General features: G+C 41.3%; 2 protein-coding genes across 4 annotated transcripts in view; both read right to left on the bottom strand.

Moving 5' to 3' along the window:
• Positions 1-5,477: 5,477 nt before the first annotated feature.
• Positions 5,478-9,096, bottom strand: LOC124065472 (endothelin-2). The gene is made up of 5 exons (XM_046400904.1): positions 8,721-9,096; positions 8,026-8,182; positions 7,673-7,786; positions 6,970-7,035; positions 5,478-6,872 (listed from the first exon to the last, which is right to left on the bottom strand). Exons 1-5 carry the CDS (start codon positions 8,776-8,778, stop codon positions 6,812-6,814), a joined length of 456 nt encoding a protein of 151 aa, XP_046256860.1. The 5' UTR covers positions 8,779-9,096; the 3' UTR covers positions 5,478-6,811.
• A 3,713-nt stretch (positions 9,097-12,809) lies between these two features.
• The window catches only part of LOC124064521 (transcription factor HIVEP3), a 40,249-nt gene continuing 30,143 nt past the window's right edge, over positions 12,810-22,915 (bottom strand). For all 3 annotated transcript variants that reach the window (XM_046399069.1, XM_046399070.1, XM_046399072.1), the window contains 7 exons: positions 22,536-22,810; positions 20,223-22,238; positions 19,634-19,785; positions 16,280-16,455; positions 16,002-16,103; positions 14,612-15,246; positions 12,810-14,450 (listed from right to left, as the gene is read on the bottom strand). In XM_046399069.1, the coding sequence (XP_046255025.1) occupies positions 13,791-14,450; positions 14,612-15,246; positions 16,002-16,103; positions 16,280-16,455; positions 19,634-19,785; positions 20,223-22,238; positions 22,536-22,810 (4,016 nt within the window). In that variant the 3' untranslated portion in view covers positions 12,810-13,790. The remainder of the gene's footprint in view (positions 14,451-14,611; positions 15,247-16,001; positions 16,104-16,279; positions 16,456-19,633; positions 19,786-20,222; positions 22,239-22,535; positions 22,811-22,915) is intronic.

A 22,915-nucleotide genomic window follows, 5' to 3' on the forward strand; every position in this document is an offset into this window, starting at 1 on the left:
AGTGCTTAAATGTGCATACCACTGCCAGAGTCATCCGACTTTAAATACCGACACACACCATGCATCCCGGGGCTGACACTTCATAAAGTTCTGTTGCTGATGTTGCTGAGGGAACTTGACACTACATGTGGTATGTGTGAGTATGACAGAACTGTTGTCCCGTGAGTTCATGGTAGCCAAAGGCCATCTGCTGGCCAACTACACTCATTGCATACTTTTTTTTTTACAGACTTCAGAGAGAGGGATTAGCCCCAAACCAACACACACAGTACACAGAGTTTTACTTAATAACAAACACCAATATTTAACTGTCAGTACAATTCGGTTATTGTAAGGACTAGATCATGTGCTAAGAACGCATTAGACTGAATAGTTCAAAGCTTTTGTAGATACCGCAATACGAAGACAAGGAAATACTATGATCCACTAGGGAAAAACCCTACAGTGCTGGCACTTGTTTTGACACCATGATACTTGTTCCATTTTTAAAGCTTGTTTTGTGATTTGTTTCACTGTAAATGCAACATGGAGACCTTTATGATATGACTGTATATCACATCATATTGTAAAAGGGTAAAACAAACCTAACTCCGAGGAGATAAAATGTATTGATGAGCTGAGATGAGCAGATGTTCAGTTTGGACTTTGAGGTTCAAATGTTTAGAATGAGCCATCAGCATGACACTACATATATGCAAGGCAACATTTATGTTTCATAATAGGTGCAACATATTAGCTGTTGTTCATTATGTATGTTTAAATCATTGTTACTTGTAAATATCTTATTGTGTTCCCATGAGATCGACTGATAACTTTTAATTCACTTCATTTCAGTTTATTTCAGAAAAAAATCCAAACCATGAAATAAAACCAAGCAGGTTTTACCAGCTAAATAAGCTGTGAAATGTCTTGTTTTTTAATGATGCATATGTGATACAATATATTTCTGAAACTAAAAAGTTTATCCACAGGAAGATGACAATGTACTGTCACATCTTTAGATTTGAATGAGAATAAGGTCCTGCCCTGTGGGAAATCTTTTTCCTGTTGTTAATTAGCTGAACTAAAGACTGAGTGAAACTGATATTGTTTTAAACTAACCAAAAATGAAAAAATGACACACTTTCCCTAGTAGTCGTGAGGTGCTAGTGATGACAAGACTGTGATGGAGGCCTCTCCATGAAAATTCCTCAAGCAAGTGATTCATTGGAATTGTTCCTTCACTATCACCGATTATATTATCCCTCCCTCAAGGTGAACCTTTGCACTTTGCCCAGTTATAATATGTAATCATTCTGCTGCTACCAAGGCTGCAAAACAACAAGATGCCACACAGTGTTGCACAGTATGGATTGTTCCTACATGGGTTAAGTTGTTCGGATGTTGACAGGAATAGGACAGGCAGCTGTCTCACCCTACTTTAAAGAAAACACGATCTTGTGCCCTGGTGGTAAGAGGGTAAAACACACACTTGTCCTGCTGTAAGGGTTAGTTTATGTTTTTGACAGTAGGATTCCGCTCGTCTTTGCATGATACCACCTCTTTGGAAAACAGTCCCATTTTAAGTTCCAAACAACAGTTGTGTGCATGTGTATACAGTTTGTATGCAGGTGGGTGGCTGAGGCACTGGGCTCTTGCTTCACTTCACATTCTTGGGGAACAGCTGTGGAATATTTGACCACTGGCTCTATCAGGATCATTCTACGGCACATGTCAGTCTCCCCTTCTTCATTATAACATAACACAATAAATGCTGAGACGGGCAGTGTATGACTCTGATGAACAAGAGGAGGACAAGAGAGAAAACATGTTTTAAATGATCAAAATCAAGGCCAGCTGGCTGTGACCCAAAAGAATGTGAGAACACAGAAAATGTTTAAGGAATGTTGGCTGAGTGTGTTGAATCAGTAAGGGTTGTATGCATGTAATGTGGTGTGATCATGTGAAGCTAAATATACCACAGGGGTCAGTGCTGGCACGGTATACGAGTCAGTTAACAGATTCAGCTGTAACACGCCCACAATATGAATAAATGAGATTATGCATTTCAAAACATAAGAGAATTACTCAGCCGCGCTCCGCTGGGACTTTGAGGAGCAGATCTCAACCAGACCATGAAAATTTCTACTCACTGAATCAAATCGAATCAAGTTTAATTGTCACATAGGCCTATGTGAATTTACACAGTGCAGTGAAATTTGAACTCTGCTGTTAACCGCACTCCCATTGTGTGGTTCTAAGTCATACCTTGGTCAAAGGCACTGGCAGGAGAATTAACTTGAAATATAAGTTTTTGGACTGTGGGGGAAACTGGAGCACATGGAGACAATCTGGGGGAGAACACGCAAACTCCACACAGAAACCTCAGCCTGGACTTGAACTGAGGACCTTTTCTGCTGTGAGACAACAACGTTAACCACTGGGCCACCCTGCTGTTGTGCATGAACTAAACATGCAGGCATGAAATGTTTAAATCAAGATGTCTTGAGACAATTTTACATGCATGAACTTGCAACCAAAATGTATACAAGTCTATCAGTTATGTAACAGATATTTGGAGTTCTGCCAGCCGAAACCTTCAAGTGTTAATATAAGGAACTACATGACCGATATTGGTGGAAAAGGACTTATGACAACTTTAGACGGTACATATCTTGCTTGGTACATGTTGTGCCTGAAAGACTTGCCCCACAAATTTTAGACGGCAAAATCTGAATTGACTTAATAGTACAGATTGCAAAGATACTGGCATGCAATAAGATAAGAAAGGATAAGATAAGAAAATTGTATCTTTGATTGTTGATTTATGTCACTGCCTAAAGTGCACACCATAGCAATGTTTTGCATAAAGACTGTTTTTCACTATTGTTAGAGATATATTCTAAATAAAATAATGTTATTTAACAGTGAACATTTGAGGTGGAAGCACTGGATGAACTAATTTGTAGGTATCCTGAGAAAGTAGTAGCTTATGAATCAATAGCTTTATAAAGGAACTTTTATATTTTGATTTAGGACATATACTGTAAATGTTCTCATCTCCTGTAGTGTCTAGGATTTCCTGCCTCAGATGTGCATTATTTTATGCTGTAGTGGACAGACAATAATTATCATAGCAGTTACTTCCAAGATATTTTCAGCAAGATTAAGGTGTACATAAAGGGGTTCTTCTAACTTGCTTTTCTCATCACTTTTGTTTCTCTTACAACATTTAAAACAACAACTTTTACCTGAGACTGGATCTTCCTGTTTGAAGCTCAAAGTTGGCTGAAGTGGATGCAATAGTGAGTTCACTGACTATTTTCATTATCAATTAATCTGCCAATTTATTTCATTATTAATCAATCAGTTGTTTAGACTACAAAATGTCCAACCAACTAATTCTGTTATTGTGTATGGATACAACAAAAATAAATAATTTCTCTTTTTGCTGGGATGCCCTGGAAGCCCTGCAGTTCTCTGGAGCCCTCTTTGAAAACCGCTGCGATGGCTCAGCAGTGTGAAGGCTTCTGGTCGTACACTTTAGTGTCATAATAATCAGAAGGTCACAGTAAAGTTTAAAGAACAGAGACTAGAATATCTCTGTAGCAATAATGTTACCTTCTTCAGTCTCAGTTAGATAAATTAGTTTTGATCACCACTTCCGACAAAATGAACATATATAACCCTGAATGAAGAACTTTGAACCCTGCAGTCTCAAAGTCATCAAAGTGCTGAGGGAAGAACCTGACAAGGTTGGCTTGAGGACTTTATTTCACTTAGTCCTCACTGAGGACTTTTCCAATGTTGTTTTAACTGGCTTTAACTGAAGACCATCAGTCTTCTTCTCAGCTGATATTTACACTTACTTTCGAAGGAATTTTGAAGTGAAACTAATAAAGTTGCTTTGCTCCATTTAAATGTTCTACTAAGTCATTTATTAACCAGACCTGTGCCTTACCTGCCATGACAAAATGCCAACATATTTGCAATGAAAAGGTCCTATTGTTCTACCGAACAGCAGTTTTACTTCAAAACTTTATGTATGTAAAACATCTGATGAAAACTGGATTTTGAAACATTGTAACCAAAAAGTCTTCTAAAATTGCTTCTAAAATTGATCTTCCTCTTGATAGGTTTGTTACAAAATCGGGATCTTTGTTAGACAAATGAGTTTTCTTCTCAACCTTTGGATCCAACGTGTGTGGCCATTAATAACTTGGCTCAATCAATAATGTGCTGTGTCATCCACAAAAATAATTAGTGTTGCGTTTTGTGTTGTCATCAATTTGGTTTGCTGGTGTGCTTTACTTCTCAAAGTCACTTGACATCTGAAAGTTGGAAGGTGATGTTCATATGTGGCGTTTCACTGAAGAGGTTCACCGGAGCCTCTCCTGTTCCAGCACCATGGACAGAGTTAAACCTCTGCGGCAACTTGTGGTTTCGTAAAGCCAGCTGAAACAGTGAGAGTCTTGTTTTATCATTATCTCACATTGGCTAATAATTAACAAGCAGATGTCTGTTTTCCCTATAATCATTATCTCTTTACAGTCCCTCTCTGCCCCATTTTAAATAAAATGACTTGTCATATCTTAAACCCCCTCCCGTGACATCATGAGATTTCCGATATCTGAGATTAGACTGTAGTTTTTTTTTCTTTTTTTCTTTTTTTTTTTTTTTTTTTTAGGGCCGACATGAGTGTTAAAAATCTACAATGAAGGGCAGAGAAGATTGTGGAGATAAGAAGAAAACAGATATTGTACAAGGCATGACAGTCAGTCAAAGACAAAAATGGAGACTCCGGAGTGGACATAAAGAATCATTATAATCATTAAAGGAATAGTCTGATGGTTTATTCACTGTATTGTTTTTTAACTATGAAGCTACGGCTGGCAGCTGTTAACTTAGCTGAAAGGGATAGTTTGCTTGTTTTGATGTGGGATTGTGTGAGGTATCCATGGCCAGAGTCTTCCCTACAATAGACGATGGTGCGTACTCCCAGTTCGAAGAAGCAGACACCGATAGAGTACATAAGCAATGTTATGTAACAGCCTTTTCACCGCCTTGATTGCTTTGTTTGGGTCATTGTGTGACTTCAGTGAATCCAGACTAACCTTTTAAAACACCAAACTAGCTAATCAAGGCAGCTGTGGAGCTAGTAAGTAAAGTTACTATTGACTATTTTAGTCAGAAATGTCTGGTGAGGAGCCTGGCTGAAGTGAGCACAGATGGATATAATGACTTCAGTTCCCCATTGGAAGATAAAGCAGTGAAAATATTTTAGTCTGCACTTAAAACTGATATTAATTGTTTTGGGTGTGCTTTTTATTTAGGTAGCTAAAATAAATGTTTGTGTGTTGCTCAATTTCCATGCTGGTACTCCTGTCTGCTCTTTCAAACAGGGGTTGTCACGATCCCCAGTAATACATAGTCAGTGTATTAGAGTGGGTAACACACTGGAAAAAAGACTGGAAACAGAGGAAAGACGTTTGTGCAAGAATATTGTAAAAAAAAATAAATAAAAAGGCTGCAGGTGAAAGCGCAAAAAAGCAGAAAAAACTCCTGACTGCTCCTGAATTCTGAGCCACATTAACACTTGATTCTTATCACCCATCAGTGGCAACAAATGAAGGTCATTCGTCCAACGCTTTATTCATTAGATGACAGTTAAATGGTCTCTCACGGTTATTTTGTTCAGCTCCAGTCTGTGTCTGCCTTGCATATTCAGGTGTGCATGGACGGTATGTACAGTGCAAGCAGTCAGAGAGGAACACAGGGTGACGGGGCATTTTGTGCCTCTCTCTTCCACCCCCCTCAGCAAAGTTACAAAACGCTGCATTCTTTCCACAGATCCTTATGATAACACAAGCTGCGCTGCCTTTGAATAGTAAGTAAACTTATTACTGATGTGAGCTTTGCATTCCTGCACCATTCATCCATCTCAGGCCCCCTCTTTTGAACTCAGAAATGTGTTTGCTTGTCACACAACCGAGGCACACACATTGTCTAAAATGAATTATTCTAATTATAAGTTTTATAGTTTCTTTAGAGAAATAACTTTATTTACACAGTGCACTCTCCTAAAGCAAGCAGAGAAGCCCATAAGCAATAAATTAAGGGATTAAAACAAGATGAGGGTCAGTTTTTTTCTTATTGATTTTTCAGGTTAAATATATCATTACATTGACTTTGATATACTGTAAAATGTGAGACAGACTTGATTTAGTTCTAATTTATTTACACTGTCGCACAACATAATCCTTGATACAAAAACACAACTTTAAGCATTCTACGTGTTATATTCTACATTTTCCTTCCCTAAGGTCACTAATAACAAATTTACAAAGTGTAAAATAATAAAACTGTTGATTCATTACAGAAAGACAAAAATGAAAAATGTATTTTTACAGAGGAATGAGTCAAAACATGCCATCTACCAGAAAGATTCCTGTACAGATAAATGTATGTACAGTATGTATGTCTCTTTTTCTCTGTTACATCCGTCACTGTCTGTACAGTGACACAAACACAACTGCTCCATCTCTTACAGAGTCGAACATGACCACAGGCACAGCATTCTCCTGTGCTGATAGCAGCTCCTCTCCATGCATATCCACAACACGTCTTTCTATGATGTGTTTGCAGAACTTTGTCACGATTTCCGCCCTCTTTTCCCAGGCACAAACAGACATCTTTGTGGCGCGCCGGCCTTCCTGCGTCGGATCTGTCAGCAGCCCTTTGTGTCCCTCCTGGCTTTCAAAGGAGTGTCATTTGTTCAGGTGCTCGCTGCTCTCTTTCTCTCATTCTCGCCGCCTCAGCAGACACGTTGTGTTTAGCCAACGTTCTTCTTCTTCTGAGCCCCTGAATCTATCTTGGATCTGCTGGCCACAGCTCTGAAAGTCAAAAAAATCAGTCAGATGATTAAAAATATGACCAAAATGTAAGTGCAGTTGTGAGTTTTTCAAGGTAATTTTGCCATTCAGAGCTCACCTTAGGATGCTGACAATGTTGAGTTGACGTCTCTTTACAAGTTTCTTTGAAGAGGCAGTTTCAGAGCTGCACACAGGAGGAACATTGTAGTTATCAAAAGTGACCAGTACCTCGACACTGCAGTTTGTCAGCTTAAATGTTTTATGGATATTGCTGTATTAAAGAACATCCCAACTTAAATTAAGGCGTTTGACACTTTTTCTATTTCACACTGTTGGTAATCTGAAAAACCCTTATCTTTACAGGCTCATCAAATGTTCTACAAGAAAACTGTTGCACTGTCACAATTTCAGCATGAGGTCTTTTTAACCTCACGTTTTGTCTCGGCCTGATGTTCCTGGTGGTGACATTAATTTGTTTGGTATTTCTAGGGAACGAGAATTCTCAGCTGGGCTTTTAATTGCGTCCGAACTCCTACACACTTCACTCCTTGAGCCTCAAAGCCGATCAAAAACAAGCTTTGTGCACCAGCTGGTGATCATTCTACTCCCTCATGCCATTATATGATGACCACACCCGCGGCAAAGATTTATTGAACACAGTATCAACACATTTAAACTAATAACAGCATTGCACCACTCCTTGTCCTTGGGTTTTACAAACTAAACAACCTATGCCGGAAACAAAAATCTAGGCTGGATCATTCACATGAGCCTCATGGTGATACTTCACAGCTGTTTGGGATGCTTGGGCTTTGACTCACCTGTGATAGCAGAAGTTGGTGCAGGTTTTGTCATCAGGGTTGGCACAAGTACAGCGGCCAATAGACCTTCTGCGTCGAGACAGAGAGCTGCCCAAGCCATAAATTGTTGTCTTACTGAGAAAAAGAGATTGTCATGAGTATAAACATTTTGCAGACTTTGCTCTTTGATAGTACATGCCCCTTTAATTATACAGTGATAACGATAGCATGTGTTTATTCTGCAGCCTTTCAAGTGATTATGCACTGACTTTTGTGTTGCTTTTTTAAATAAATGTGACCAAAATGCTTTACATAAGAAAAGTCATTATACTGGGTGTTCTGCATGTAGGTCATGTTTGTGTCTGTCTCCTCACCTGGGTGTATTGACCCAGATGATATCCAGGTGACAGAAGTAGTGGCACTCAGAGTCCAGCATGCTGCTGCAGGCACAACGCTTGGTCCTCACTCTGTGTGTTGGGACGCTGTCAGTGGCCTCCGCTTCCAGCTGTTTCACCACCGGAAGACCCAAACCTAATTCAAGGCAAAGAGCCGCTCAGTAACAGAAATCCAAGCCCAGCGTCAACTCCAGCCAAGCCAAACCACCAGTCAGTGGCGCTGCTTCTTCCTTTACTTTCTTTTATTGTCTCATTGGAAAAGAAACAACTGTGAAATACTTGCGATATAACAAGAACCATTTGCAAACTGTGTGTCAATATTTGACAGCAGTAAAAATCTTGAGATAAAAGTGCAGCCTCTGAATGGATCGTTTTATAGGTTCCTTGGCTTGCCAAAACATGATTGTGCACCAACATACAGAGATAGCAACTGCTGCTCTGTGCACACTGTGACACTGAAGCCAGTGTACACACAGTCCACGAGTTATTGTCCGCACACAGAAACAGAAAGCTACAGCAACATGTTTTAAAAAATCTCTCTTCTAACACCAGCAAGAAGCAACTGAGAAAGTTCTCAGGCTGGTGTCAGGATCACAAGCCTTTATCTAATGTCATGCACATCACACTAAAACAAGAATATAAAATTCTACTTTATTTATAAAATATGTACTCACCATCCTGCATGGAAGCCCAAAGTGTGATGAGAAGAAGAACACTGGTGTTAGTAGACATAGTTGACAGTATATGGTTGATACTCTGCAGAGAGACTGTTATCCACACGATTACAGCTGTGTTGTATGTTCTGCTGCTGCTGCTTGTCTGCAGGTGGCTGAGCCCTGTCACTCAGTTATATGTCTCCTCTCCTCTCCTCTCCTCTCCCTCACATGATGTCATGGGAAAAGCTCCACCCACAGCCGCTTGCCATGGAGCCACAGTGTACGACCCCAGGGTGTTCAAACCTATGAAAGGTTCCAGGAATATTTGATGACTGGCAGCCTCTCCCTGACACCGCTGTAACCTGCTGAGTGACATTTATGTCTGCAGTTTGCCTTTGAGTGAGGAACTGTCTCTACCTCTGGCTATACAGGAGTTTGGAGGGAGAGAAAGAGAGAGATGGAAGAAGATTTGAGGTTTAAAGAGGTGTTAGAGGGAATCCCTGAGGTGCTAGGGTAAGGATATGAAAGCTGATGGATCCTGATATGGATGTGCTCTATAAAGTGATGGAGAAGGACCAAGACTTCTCTCAGCACTGGGAACAAGTGTGGGAAGAGATAAGAGGGGAGATAAAGAAATATGCGATTGAGACATTTTAAATTGGGTTTCTCTATGACAACAAAAGTAAACGAACAAACAAATAAATGGAAGACAATCACTGATATTCAGAACCAGACACATAAATCACAAGGACAGAGGCTTTTCATTTTTAATACCCTGAGGGATGTATATGACGTATGTATAAATGATGTATATGTGTATACGTGTGAGAGACAATTGTGTTTTAATGTACTGTGAAACAGTAGCAAAAAAGACCGCAGCTTGTTGACCTTCAAGGACGAACTGCATCTTTGACTTTCCAGAGTGACATTTGAAAATCATCATTTTGACATATTTTGGTTATAAGTAATATATTATAACAATAATAGTAAGTGCTTGCTCCAGGGGGAAAGTTGGGCTCTCTGTATTACAATTTAATGAAAGAGTTTGTTCTAGACCTGCTCTAATTGGAAAGTGTCATGAGATAACTTTTGTTGTGAATTGGTGCTATATAAATAAACTGAACTGGATTAATCAAAAACTTGGATCAAATGTGAAAATAAATGTGGCATTGTAAAAGTCACTTCTACTGATAAACCTACAGAATTGTAACCTAAAACTCTCTCACTGCTCTCATGGCGTCACTTCGGAACACAGCAGACATTTTTGTGACAGTTTGACTGACTGCATAACCGTCACATCAGAAATTCCAGTGTCACATTTGACTGAAATTATCCTCCATGATAGCTGATAACAGATAAGCAGTCTTCTCTTCCCAGTATCCTATCCTCATGTCCCACCCACATGGCGCCCAGTATGCAGGTCAGCCGTGCCAGAGTCATGCAGGTAGCCAAATGGCGGCCTTAACTCATGTAAATACAGTAAATGCTTGTTCAAATTAGAAGCATGATGTTATCTGATAACATGATGTTATCACTGTCATCATTTCCCAGAAGATGACAGGTCAATTTTCTGATTTGGAAAGGAATATTAAAATGTGTAGTAGGTCATTTTTTTTTTTTTTTTTTTTACTTTAAGCCAAGCTGTTCAGTGGAAATCTGCAAAACACGTGATGCAGAAAAAGTAAATGGGAGGAACACAGATTGAAAGATAGATGTGTAATCATTTACCGTAGTTGGGTTTTTTTCAGTAGTTATTACTGTATGGTAGATACTTGGATGGGTCCTGTTTACTTAAAGAGGCTTATAATCCACTTTAAAATGAAACTTGACACGTAAACATATAAGAGACACCAGAGAACAGACAGCACTTTTCCTCTGTGCAATCACAAAAGCACAGGTGAGAGGACAGAACAAGTCATTAAACAATTTTTTCTATACCACACTATTGTGTATAATACTTATAATACAGTTTGTTTTTATATCTTTGTCTTCCAGAAGCGATATCATTGAGTCAATCAGGATTAGCTAGTGTCTAATACATAATCTGCTGGACTTCCAACAGGGAGGGGACAACAGTCTCACATAACAATGTGTGGAATGTGTGACATGGTGATTGGATTGCTACACTTCATCACAATACTGTAGACATATTGTTGCATCAGAGGCCATAAGTTCAGTTTCCTCAGGAGCACAGATGTGCCCCTCTCCACGGGCATTACATCACGCTTAGCAGCTCTGTCTCTAAAATACAGTTAGACAGTAAAAGTGATACAAGCCTGTTTTGATTTAACCACATCCCAATGTCTTTGGCAACTACTACTAAACGCAGTTGTTTATTTTTAATTAGCAACCTTACCTCCTCAGTTGACTCCCCTGAACACTTCCTCTTACCCCTCTGGCTCTGTGTTGTTGGCATGTACAGGGCTTTAAAAGAGGAGGACAGTGTTCATTCCTTTCAAACTATTTTTGACAGAGGTGTCTAAAAATACAAGTGCCTCCCTGGTGCCTGTTTTATAACATTTCTGTGGAATGTCAAGTCACAGCAGCAAACATCTTTTTGCTTCCAGTCAACACACTCTCCGACTTTATGTAATCGATGTCTTGCTGTGCTATTGTTGTGTAAAATGAATGCCTTTCCTCTTGGAAAGGCAATGTTAAATTTATGGGAATGTTGTTTTGTATATGAGTATTGTTTTATGCTCCTATAGAGTTGCATGTGCCAGGAGTGCTTTAAATAGTTTAGCAAACTGATAGGAGAGAATGATGCAGAGTTTAACCTTTGCAAATTCAAAATCAGATAAGTCTGTGTGTGCGTACATAACAAAAAAAATGGGTGTTTCCAGGACTGTTTCCGGGTCATAGTGATGAATGTATCAAACTATTAGGTCAAGGTCATTTGGTTTCGCTTTGATGCAGCGAATTTCCTACCAAAGGTGTGTCTTCACCCCTTTAATCCCTATCAAAACTAAAACCACGGGAACAAGAAAGTCACACTCGTGATTCTACTGTCATAAAAGCCTCCTTTTTCTAACATATCAGCTGCATGAAAGATAAAAATGTTTTAATGGATACCTGAGGGTTGGTGATTTAGTAAGGACCTCTAGTGGTACTGCTAAAAGAATACACACACGAATACAGTGGGTATATATCTGCTGCTTAACCCACATAATGACAGGTGAAAATTTAAAGAAAGCATTAATAAATGGGCTGAGAAGCATGATAATGCTCCCATACAGGGCGCAAGGGGTCACAGAAAAGTTTGATGAGTATGAACATGAAGGGCTAAAAGTTTTATTTGTCACCTAAGCAGTGAAACTTATTCTCTGCTTTAACTCACCCCTGAGGAGCAGTAGGCTGCCACATACAGCACCCAGGGACCAACTCTGGATCTAAGCCAGTACCTCAAGTCAAGGGCACCAACTGAAAAATTAACCTCACATACATGTTGTGATGGATGGGGACACTGGAGCACCCAGAGGAAACCCACACAAGCAAGGGGACAACAGGCAAACTGCAGGGAATCAGAGTCACTGTGTACAATCTCCCGCAGCAGAGTTCAACCAGAGAATCTATGCCAAGATAAAGCTACTTATAAAGGCAACTTATGGTCCAAGAAGCTTGAAGCTGTTTTAGTTATCACTCTGCAGTAGTTGGACATGCAATAAACATTCTTTTAAAAAAATCAGCAAAGGCAAATAGCTTTTTAGAAACATTACAGATAAGACACAAAACTACTTGGTAAAAGAAGAAAGAAAAAACACCACCAAAGTAGAGTAAAATGCCACAAAGCTGATCACAAAGTACCACAAACAGCCACAAGTTGCTAAACAGAGCAGAACCATAAAAAATGTCATTCCTTTTTATCTTCTCCTCAAAGCAGGTAACCATTTTTATGATGTGGTTTTGATGTGTTGTTTGTCCACGTTCCAACTTCAACGATCTGTTGCGGAAAAATAATCCAACGTTAGCGCAACAAAATCATTAAAGAAACAGTTTTGTCCTTAAACTCCCACACTGTAATAAAAATTAATTATGACAGGGCAAAACAAGGATACTGTGCTTGTGGCAAAAAGGAAAAGAAAAAGAAAACACACAACCTCAATGGAGTCTGGTGCATTTTTTATTTCTTCAATGACTAGAAATTTTGCTGTGTGTGAAATCTGCAGGGCACTTAATCCTCTAGTACCATCCAAACCATCCCTCATCTCTGTTACCAGTTCAAGTCACAAGAACATCATGAAAAAGACACACAGATGTAACAAAAAACGTCCTTTTCCATTAAAAAAGTAAAAAAGAAAACAACCTTGAAATAATGATCGTTGTCATCAAATAACAATAAATAAGGAGCACTCTTCCCTGTACTGAGATATAGTCTAATCTAAAATCTTTTGTAATAAAAAATAGAACTTCAGTGCAATTCCTTTGACATGTTTCTACTGCTCCTTCAATATCTTCACAAAGTGACTCTCTGTTACCCTGGCATTAAAGCAATGGAACATAAAAAAAATAAAAAATCAAAACACCATATATTAACCCTCCTGAATGACACAGAAAAGCAGATATAAAATTTAATTTCACAGCCATCTCTTTGTCTATCCATACTGTACATCTCAAAACACAAACCTGGACAGAAAAGGCACAAGTAAATACAATTTGAGTAATACTGGACAAAATTTGGACAAACAAAAAATGGAATTATTTTTGATTAAAGATTTGGTCATTTACAAATTCATTCATATTCCTTTTACACATATTTAAACAGACATTAAGATGCCCAGTATCAATAGAGATACAGGAGGGAGATACACACACACACACACACACACACACACACACAGTGTGTGTGTGTGTAATTTATATATATATATAGTGTGTGTGTAATTTATATATATAGATAAACATTATTTTTATCTCATTTTAAAGCAAAAAGTGCATTTTTATAACAAACCTGAATATTGCCAAAGAACAAACATTTAAGTTAACAATAGTATTGAAAACTGTATAAAAACAAAGCAATAAAAAAACAAGACTAGTGTAGCAACCAGTAAAGCAAAATGGGATGCATGATGCATCAAGGTGTAGACACTGTTACGTGCTCTGGTTTGTTCTGGCTGAGTCTCCTTTAGCTCTTCCCTCCACCCCACCATCACCAGAATGTGGCTCCTCCCCCTCTGGCTGCTGTCCGGTGACACGTGAGGCTACGGGAGCTGCTGAACTGAGGGATGCTCTTGAACTACTGTCTCTGACGCAGCGTTCGGTGGTCTCAGTACCAGACCTATGGGTGCGGGTGGAGCTATGTGAGCTGCCATATTGCTTTGAGTCTCTGGTCTCCAACTCCGGATTGGAACATGTTAGTGCTGTGCTGAGAATGCACCTCCCTGACTGGCTGGTTCCTGCTGCCTGGTGCTCTGACCAGTGGTCTCCAGGAGTCCTAAGCCCTTGAGTTCTGGGGGTCCTGCCCCAGTATGATTCAAACCTGGCCAGTGACGGCCCCTCCATGGGGGGAGACGTTGGGGACGAGGGGGTAGTAGGGTGGGACCTCGGTCTGGCCTGTACCATTTGAATCCCTCCAATGGGGATCATGAGACAGGGGACCTTGGCTTGTTGAGAATGCATGGGAAGATGGCTGAAGATGGTGTCTGTTGTCTGGTGGACAGGAAAACCCTCACAGGTAGAAAAACGAAAAGCAGATGGAAACAAGCTGGCTTCTGGCAATGTTGGGCCTTCTGCTGCTGTACCACATTTCTCCTGCAGGGGGAGCAAAGACATTACCATTATGTCACATTGATTTGCTCTGCCAGTACATAGGGTGATGCGCACTGAGAGTACAGAAGAATTATATTGTAGTTTGAGTTCTGAATTTAAATTTCAAGACACAGATGTGGGTAGGTTAAGAAGAAAAGACTCACCGCTTTGACATTTCTAGTCTTTGTACCTGGGCTCTCCCAAGGCAGGTATCCAGGGGTCCGAATTTGCAATGACCCGTAGCAGCTGGGTGAAATGGGACGAAGAGGAGAAAGGGGTCTGATGGGAGATGGTCCTCTCTCAGGGGGAGGTGATACATGGCGACTAGGTGAGGAGAGCTCTGTCCTGGGCGGGAGGCTGTGAAGGGGTGAGGACAGCTCCAGACGTGGAGAGAGGCTGCGGCTGGGGGAACAGCTCTCACTGCTGGGGGAAAAAGCTCTTGGCGATGCCTTCCAGGCCCGTCGGGAGAACAGCGCTCTCCTGCTGCTGGGAGACACGGCTCGACTGCTGGGCCAAACTCCCCTTGGGGAGTGTTCCTGACTGGGGTTGGGACCAGGGCCCGGGGGCTCGGGTTCAGGAGTGCCCTGCTGAGAGTGCCTACCAGAGCTGGAATGCCCTCCCATTGATGGGTGGGTGTCTGATGAACAGGAGGATGGTGGGTCGTCATGGGATGCAGACTCCTCTTCCTCATCATCGTCATTATCATTGTCATCATCGTCCTCGGACTCCTCTACGTCAGAAAACTGATGTTCCTCCTGTTCCTCTGAGCCACACACACGTTCATCACTTCCTGCTGTTTCTGCAGACCCAGAAAAACATTGTTTAAATTATATCCCCTTATTATCTATAGCTCCCGTACTGGATGTACACAGTCACGACAAAACTCCTCACACTAAGAGACATGAAAACACATTAACAGAACAATTTCCAGGAACAAGCACAAAGAGTTAGGACAGCACACTGTATTTTTCTGTTAAACCTCACCCACCACCCATCAAACCCATGTTATAAATAGAGTGAGGATGAAAAGACCGGAATTTAATTGAATAGCACCATGCCTCTATTCACAACTATCTCAGCAGCCTTGTGAATGGAAAGATGGTTTAAATGGCGTGTCCTTGGCTGTGATGAGTGTAGTTTGTCAGCAAGAAAGAGCTGGTGAGGGGAGGGGTAACAGAGGAAGTTTAGGGAGGAAATCGTGAGGTGGCTGACTTTGAAGCTCCATTCTGGCTTTGACAGGGGCAGACAAAAGTGTTGGAATGTTTACTGTCATACGCCAGCAGCACATCCTTGAGAGCAAGGTATAGTTGCCAGACAGCCATGACTACATCAGGAAACTGCGAAATGCTCTGTATTATTCATTCATTTATCATACACTTTTTCACATTTCTTATGCAAGGCCAAAGGGAGTAGAACAGAACATGGTGTTGCATAAGCTGTCGGTGCTGAGCAGCTACAATTCTACTCAGGCAGAAGTTCATCCAGCTGTGTACCAATGTCTCTCTACAGTGGATGGGAAATATGTGAGATGCCTCTTCATCCGCTCTGAAGTACCTGTTTCCTCGGTCTCCGGCTCGTCCACTGATGACTCTGATACTCCCATTGCCTGGCATTTTTTCCCATGAGCCTTTGACTTCATGTGTTTAGTAAGGTTCCCTAGGAAGGAACAAGAAAAGCACATTAAAATTGTATACAGCTTTCAGAAGGAGAGAAAAGATATTTAAACAGCAGAGGTAAAACTGAGCACTGGGCACAAAGTGGATAGCTATAATACAATAGAAAGAACAACAATGCAAATCATGTTTTAAGTGACTTGTAAATTGGCTGCTTACCTTTGGTTTTGAAGGCAAAGTTGCAGTGTTTGCAAATGTATGGACGGACATCGGTGTGTGTTCGAATGTGCTTTTTCAGCATGCTCGGCTTCTTACAGCGGATTCCACACTCTCCGCATATGTACTTGCCCCTGCCACGACCTCTCACATAAACATACTCTTCATTGGACTTAAACCTGAGCACGAAAGAGGGAGAGAGAGAGAGAGAGAGAGAGAGAGAGAGAAAGAAATGTAAAGAAAAGAATTCCTTTCATTTTGACCACTAATTTCACTGCACTGTGTGGTATAGTTCTTCTCTGGCCATCTCTCTGACCATTCATATTTAACTGATTGAACCTAAAGTACACTGAAAAAATGCATTAATTTATCTTTTGGTCACTTGAGGACAATATAAAAAGTCCAATATAAAGTCCAATATTATACATTTACCAAATAACCAAAACCAGCATGCTAAAAGATGCTAAAATGCTCTGTAAAGCTGAGCTGTGTGATAATTCTCTGAGGCTTCGTCACTACAAGCAGCCATTCACATTACATAGACATTTGACCAATTGTTTTCACAAAAATATTGATTAGTGCAGCTAGCAATGATGAATGTCAGTGTGGGTTGGGTTTGCATGCAGCACAAAAACATGCATACATATGCAACCAAACAAACAAACTCTCTCTCTCTCTCTCTCACACACACACACACACACACACACAGTGAAAGTGGGAAACAAGGCTCTCTTTATGGAGGCGGGTTGGGGAAGCCCCACCAAAACCCCAGCAGTACTAAGTCCCTTGGCTCTTCCCTCCACTACACCCTGGGTGCACAGAGAATACCAGCTATTCTGCTGCGATCGGGTGGCCTTGCCAACAACAGCAGCAGCTAAAGAGAGGGAAGGGAAGCCTGGCTATGGCCCACAACCTAAAATAGACACTATATATAAAAATCAAGCACCACATTTAGGTCCAGCCTGTAAAAACATTGTTTACACACAATCTTGATGTTTACAAAAAGGCTATTTGTGGATATAGTTGACCACAGACATTTTATATCTGAATATGAATTGTCCTCACTGAAAAATTCCATCTGCATTCACTACTCATGTAGAGATGTCCGATCCATTCTGAATTGTAAATATCCAATGTGTACTGACTGTGTTTAATTACAGGATATGCACCACATCTACAAGAACACAGGCTGTGAATAACTGACCCAGCAACAGCAAATCATAACAAAGTGTTACACAGCTGGAAAATAGTCTCAAAAGTGGCATTATGTTGTATTCATTCAGGATTTGTTTACTGGCATGTATTTTTTGCTTCTGCTAAAAATATCCACCCACATCTCATGAAAAACAAGGCAAAAGTTGCACTTCACATGTCGAATATTAAATCTGCAGCACATCTCTCTCAACCAGCAATCTGCCCCTGCTCCTATTAAGTCAATCTGGCCACCATGGCAGATTGGGAGAGAGAATAACACTTTGAATCGCGACTGACTTATAAAGACATTGAATTTCAGGGCAGCAACAACTAAATAACAGCAAAAGACAATACCACAGGTACTGAAACATACTGCGTTTGCCTGGAAAGGAGTTTGACATAGCTAATCCCTTTGACACATGCAGAAACTTCACCACTGTGGCTATAGTGTTATGATAAATCTGCAATGTTGCAAGCGCTTAGACCATGAAAATCAATCTGCATGTTTTAAAAGTATCCAGGAGATAGTTCAGCTTGTGCTCACTAAGAAAGATTAAAGCTGATGTTGCCCAGAGTTTTGCTACCACCAAGAAGGAACAGCAATGCTTGTTTAATTGCAAAGACATTATTAATGACATCATTGAGAAGAAAGTTGCCTTTATCCAATATCTGTTTCATTAGCTGTGTGATACTAATAAGCACTAAAGGCCCCTGCACCCTTCTTTCTAAATGGGATCTCTGAAATTGAATCAGGATGAAATCGTACAAGTAAGTGGAACATAAACAAAGCTGCATGATGCATATTCATAGTTGCATCTTCTCCAGAGTAAAAAGAGAGGCAGACAGTTGTGATTTCAATGTGTTGACAAAAGAATGGCAGGGATAATGAGTCCTACCAGAGCCAGGAGACAAAACATTCTGCTGTGTTTGTAGATGTGCTTATTTACATGCATGGAGAAAAAAAAACAGCAGGACATCAAATGGTGCATGTACACTGTGAGAGGACATAAAGGAGGTTGGAAGGGAATGAAGAAAAAAACAATACAAAGGTAAATAAAACTGGAAGAGCTGCCCGAGTGGAACAGAAGGAGGAGAGTGTTGTTGAAGATGGAGGACTGTGGGCTGTTTATGGGGGGAAATGCACTTCCTGAACATGTGTAATGTGTGGCTGCAAATGATAAAGACTGATAATTAGTGCCTTATCTACTCTTAAGCAGACAACTCCTTCACACTCAATCTGTGCGCACATTAAGAGTGTTGTCACACACGCACACAATCTCTCTCTCTCTCTCTCTCACACACACACACACACAAACTCTTTCAACTATTTCTTAAATATGTCTCCATAATATTAAATATCTCTCAATCAAAAGGAAAATCAGTATTTTCTCAAATTCTCATTGATTGGGAACCCTTTACCTCTATTCACTACTCCATCTTTTCCATCTTCCATGTCTTACAGTATTATAATATAAATACTACATAAACAATATATAAAATACTACAATGTTATCACTTTTATTGCCATAAATCTATTTCTACTTTTGCTTCTGTGTGTTTAGATCAAGACAGAATCAGCTGCACGGGTAAAATAAATAAATATAAAATCACTCTGACTTTTATGGAAAATACAAATAAATATGTGAAAGTAGTAAAGTGCAAATGTGGACAGGTTTGCAGACAAACACATGCACAAATTGCACACAAGCATAACAATCATGGCTATGATACTGATTGCTTGCTGATTGCTTCATACTGTTCCCCTGTGTGTTTCCTGTAACTTATGTAACTGTAAAAAACAGTTCTTAATGAGATGTCTCACAAAGAGAAGTTGGAAATAACCTTTTCCCCTCACACACGAACACACACACAGCTATCTCTCCAAATTAACGCTTCTAAAACACAACAGACACTCATGCCAGAGGAAGAGGAAAAAGCTTGGCTGCAGGTACAAATGAAGTCCCTGTGGGTTCCACTGCTTCCCATCTGTTACTGTAATTCTTGGGGTACTTTCGTCAGCTCTGCATAGTTGTTGTTTTGCTGTCATCAGCCGTTGGTTTGTGACAGAAGAACAGATTACTTTTGTAATGAGGCAATGCACTTATTCGCAAATATTGAATTTAAAAATTTGAATTTTACCAGTCTCACTCTCGTAGTACTCACCCGCCTTCAAAAATGCGAAGACGAGAAGCCTCGCTCTGTTTGGAGGTGGAAGGTCCTTCTTCTTCTCTTATCTCTTTATCTCTATTCTCTTCCTTTTCATGTTGCTGCTCATCCTTTACTTTAGTGAGGGTGCTGGGTGGGGTGGCACATACCTACACTCAAGACACACAGAAAAATTCAAAAAACCTTAAAATAAAGTGTTAATTGTTTTATTAAGAGTACTCCACCAATTTAGTGTTACAATTCTGTAACACTGACTGATGAACAGAACTTATGAAATATTGTCTTTTTCATTCCATGAATTCTTCTTCCTGGTCCCCAGTCGCTGGTCATCGAGACCAGTGCCTACTTTACCCACAATGCAAGCCCCCCGCTAACAGTTCAGCTGAAGATTCCAATGTGTTAACCTAGTAGCAGCTAATGTAACCTTGAGCTATTAGTCGCAAGCAGTAATGAGGAGCAGGGCGTCAGGAAAGCTTTCATTTTCAAACTCTTGAGCCCCAAGCTCAACCTTGAAATCTGACATGATATTACTTGATCTACATACTTATAAATACAATATGTGTACATATATTGTGGTTATGTTTACCTCTGACACACATTGGGTCCTGCTATTGGCAGGGGCCAGTTTGCTCTTGGCTGGGGCCGGGGCCATTGCCATGGTGTACGTCTCTGAACTGTGCTTCTGTTTGGAGCACAACAGAGACAACGCTACCTTAGTGCTGAGGCCTGGCAAGTTGGGGTTGTGAGCACTAACACTCCAGGTAGAATAAACTGACGCGCAAGGTTCCCTCAGGGCAGATGGGTTGGGCTTGACATAGTTCAGGTAGCACCAGTTGACTGAGGTGGAGGTGTGGAGGCCAGGGAATGAAGGGGTGCTTTGTCTTCCACTTTGCTCTTGCATAACTGGCACTTCCTGCTTTTCTTTACTTGTCTTCTTAGTTGATTCCTCCTTCTCTTTTTCCTCACTATCATCTTTCCTTGGTAGTTGCTCGTGCTCCCCCTCCACTTTCACAGTTGTCACCTCAACCCTCTCTGGGTGTTTCTTCTCTCCCTTTTCCAGTTTTCTCCCAGTGGCTTCACTTTGTTCTTCTTGTCTTACTGTCCGCTCTACATTCTCCTCCACCTCTTCCTCTCCTGCCTTGTGGTCCCCCTCCCCTTCTTCTTTTACCCTTTTCTGCTGACGCTGGGCTTCTGTGCTGAGCTCCAGACTGGCTGCAGGCGAAAGCATGCGTTTACTTCCTCCAGCCCCCAGTGGCCCGTATCCCTCCCCAGATCCTGAGGTCAGCTCCGTGGGCAGAGACAGGGGTACAACACTCTTGACATCTGGAGAGGGGACCTTCAAATAGGACCGTTGCACCTTGTCCCGCTCCACCTGGCCCATGATGACCATCGCTGTACAAGAAATGGGTTCCTGTGAGCGGGTGGAGGTCAGGATCTGGGAGAGGGTGGTATACATGGCACTGGCATAGGTAGGTATATGAGTCTGGAGGCGCACTGGCACCACAAGGGACACTACTGGTGTGAGCTGTGCAAGGCATGTGGCGATGACTGGCCGGGGGTGATGGTAAGAGATTGTTACAAGGGATTGACGGGTAAGGGCAGAAGACACAGAAGAGATTGCAAGTCTATTGTCTGCAGCAGGTCTTGGAGGAAAAGGCAAGTACAGAGTCTGACTAGCTCTCATCCTGGAAGAGAACTGGAGAGGAACTACAGCAGGAAGCTGGTGGAATGGTATACCCAACCGTTCTGCCATGTGGATCTGAGCTGGGTGTATCTGTATAGGTGGAGGTCCTGTCTGTGAATGCAGGAAGGCTCTGTGGATTATTTGAGTGGACAGTACTTCAGAGAAGGCAGTGGTGACAGGGAGTAGCTGCGATAGTGATCCTGGGGAAAATGGCTGTTGACCTCTGGGGTGCAAAGGGAGCACATCCTGAGAGGCCGGGAAGATCTGTGGTTGTAACAGCTGCAAGGCTTTCCCTGTGGTTTCCAGGCTGGACCAGGAGCTTGCCTCAGTTGAGTATAGAGGAGGATGGATGGCATGCGAAGGCCCAGGCTTTGGACTCTCTGCTCTAGACAACTGACTCATGTTGACCCCCTCTTCCTGCTCAGGTTCCCCTAAGGTGGCATGCTTCACAAGGAGACACTTTCTCCTCTCTTTCCAGGAGGATGCAGGCTGCTGAGGGGACAGGGACCCATAGTCAAAGGATTTACTTCTGGTCTCTGAGATCTGCTCTATTTGTTGAGGGCTGGTTGGGGTTTGCTCTGAGGCTGAGCGCCTCATCTCCTTGTGGCTTTGGTGGTGTTGGTGGGAAGCGGATGGCACAGTCAACATCTGGGAGCTTTGACTACTGGAGGCCCAGACAACAGACTCTGATCTTGCTGTGTCCTCAAAAGACGCAGAAAGGCTTGAAGTGTGGGAAATACTGCTCTCTTGACTGGGGCTGCGAGGCAGAGACACAGACTCAAAGCTAGACTCCCCGGAGGACTGGGCTGCTTCTGCCAGTCGGAGTCTCTTCTTCTTTGGTGGCAGCTTCTCTGCAGGGAGCTGGGCCAAAGTTTGGCTACGCTGAGGCCACTGGAACTCCTCCACTCTCTCTGCCTCCTAGAACAGATAAATAGTAATAATTAATAGTAATAGCAATAGTTAATATTCTGTATAAGATCAAGAAACATTGACGGCTCATCTGCTCAAAATCTTTCTTTGGATGTTGAAGTTAAAGAAGAATTTAAAACAAAAGGGACAACACAAATCAAGCACAGGTCACTTTTATTTAACATGAAACATGCAATGATTTATGGCTAATTTTTGAGGAATGCAGATGAAGTAGATAAACAAAAGCAAGAAAGTCAAACTCTATAAAAATCCAAAAATTATATGATATTTTAGATAATCATATACCTTGGATAATGATGCTGTCACTGGTGGTGACACAGATGGCATGTCAGCATCAGGCTCCACAGTAACAAAGATCTCTGGCACTTGAATGTTTGGCTGGCGGGTGAGGCGAGATGTAGACGGTGATGGTTTTGGCTCGGCTTGTTGTGTTTGCTGACTTTCTCTAAGGTCTGGTTCTTGACTTTCCATACTCTCCTGCTTCTCAAAAGAGCTTGTGTGTTGGATGACAGACACACCCTTCCTGTCCTGTTGTTTTGGCTCAGTCTGAAAAGAAACACCTAGAAATAGACAGAAGAAACAACAAATCAGCTACCATCACATTATAGTAGTGTCTCATATAGTATGTAGTATGCTGCTATTGAATGATGACATTTATTTTTGCA

This window comes from Scatophagus argus, chromosome 9 (assembly GCF_020382885.2).
Source record: "Scatophagus argus isolate fScaArg1 chromosome 9, fScaArg1.pri, whole genome shotgun sequence".
Lineage (NCBI taxonomy): Eukaryota > Metazoa > Chordata > Actinopteri > Scatophagidae > Scatophagus > Scatophagus argus.

Bases quoted from the DNA above. Each gene is read 5' to 3' on its own strand.
- LOC124065472 (XM_046400904.1), bottom strand. From the start codon at position 8,778: ATGTCTACTAACACCAGTGTTCTTCTTCTCATCACACTTTGGGCTTCC. The intron at 7,036-7,672 runs GTGAGTCAAAGC...TCCTGTGTGCAG, and splicing joins ACCAACTTCTGCTATCACAG to CTCTGAAACTGCCTCTTCAA. The intron at 6,873-6,969 runs GTGAGCTCTGAA...TTTGACTTTCAG, and splicing joins AACATTGTCAGCATCCTAAG to AGCTGTGGCCAGCAGATCCA.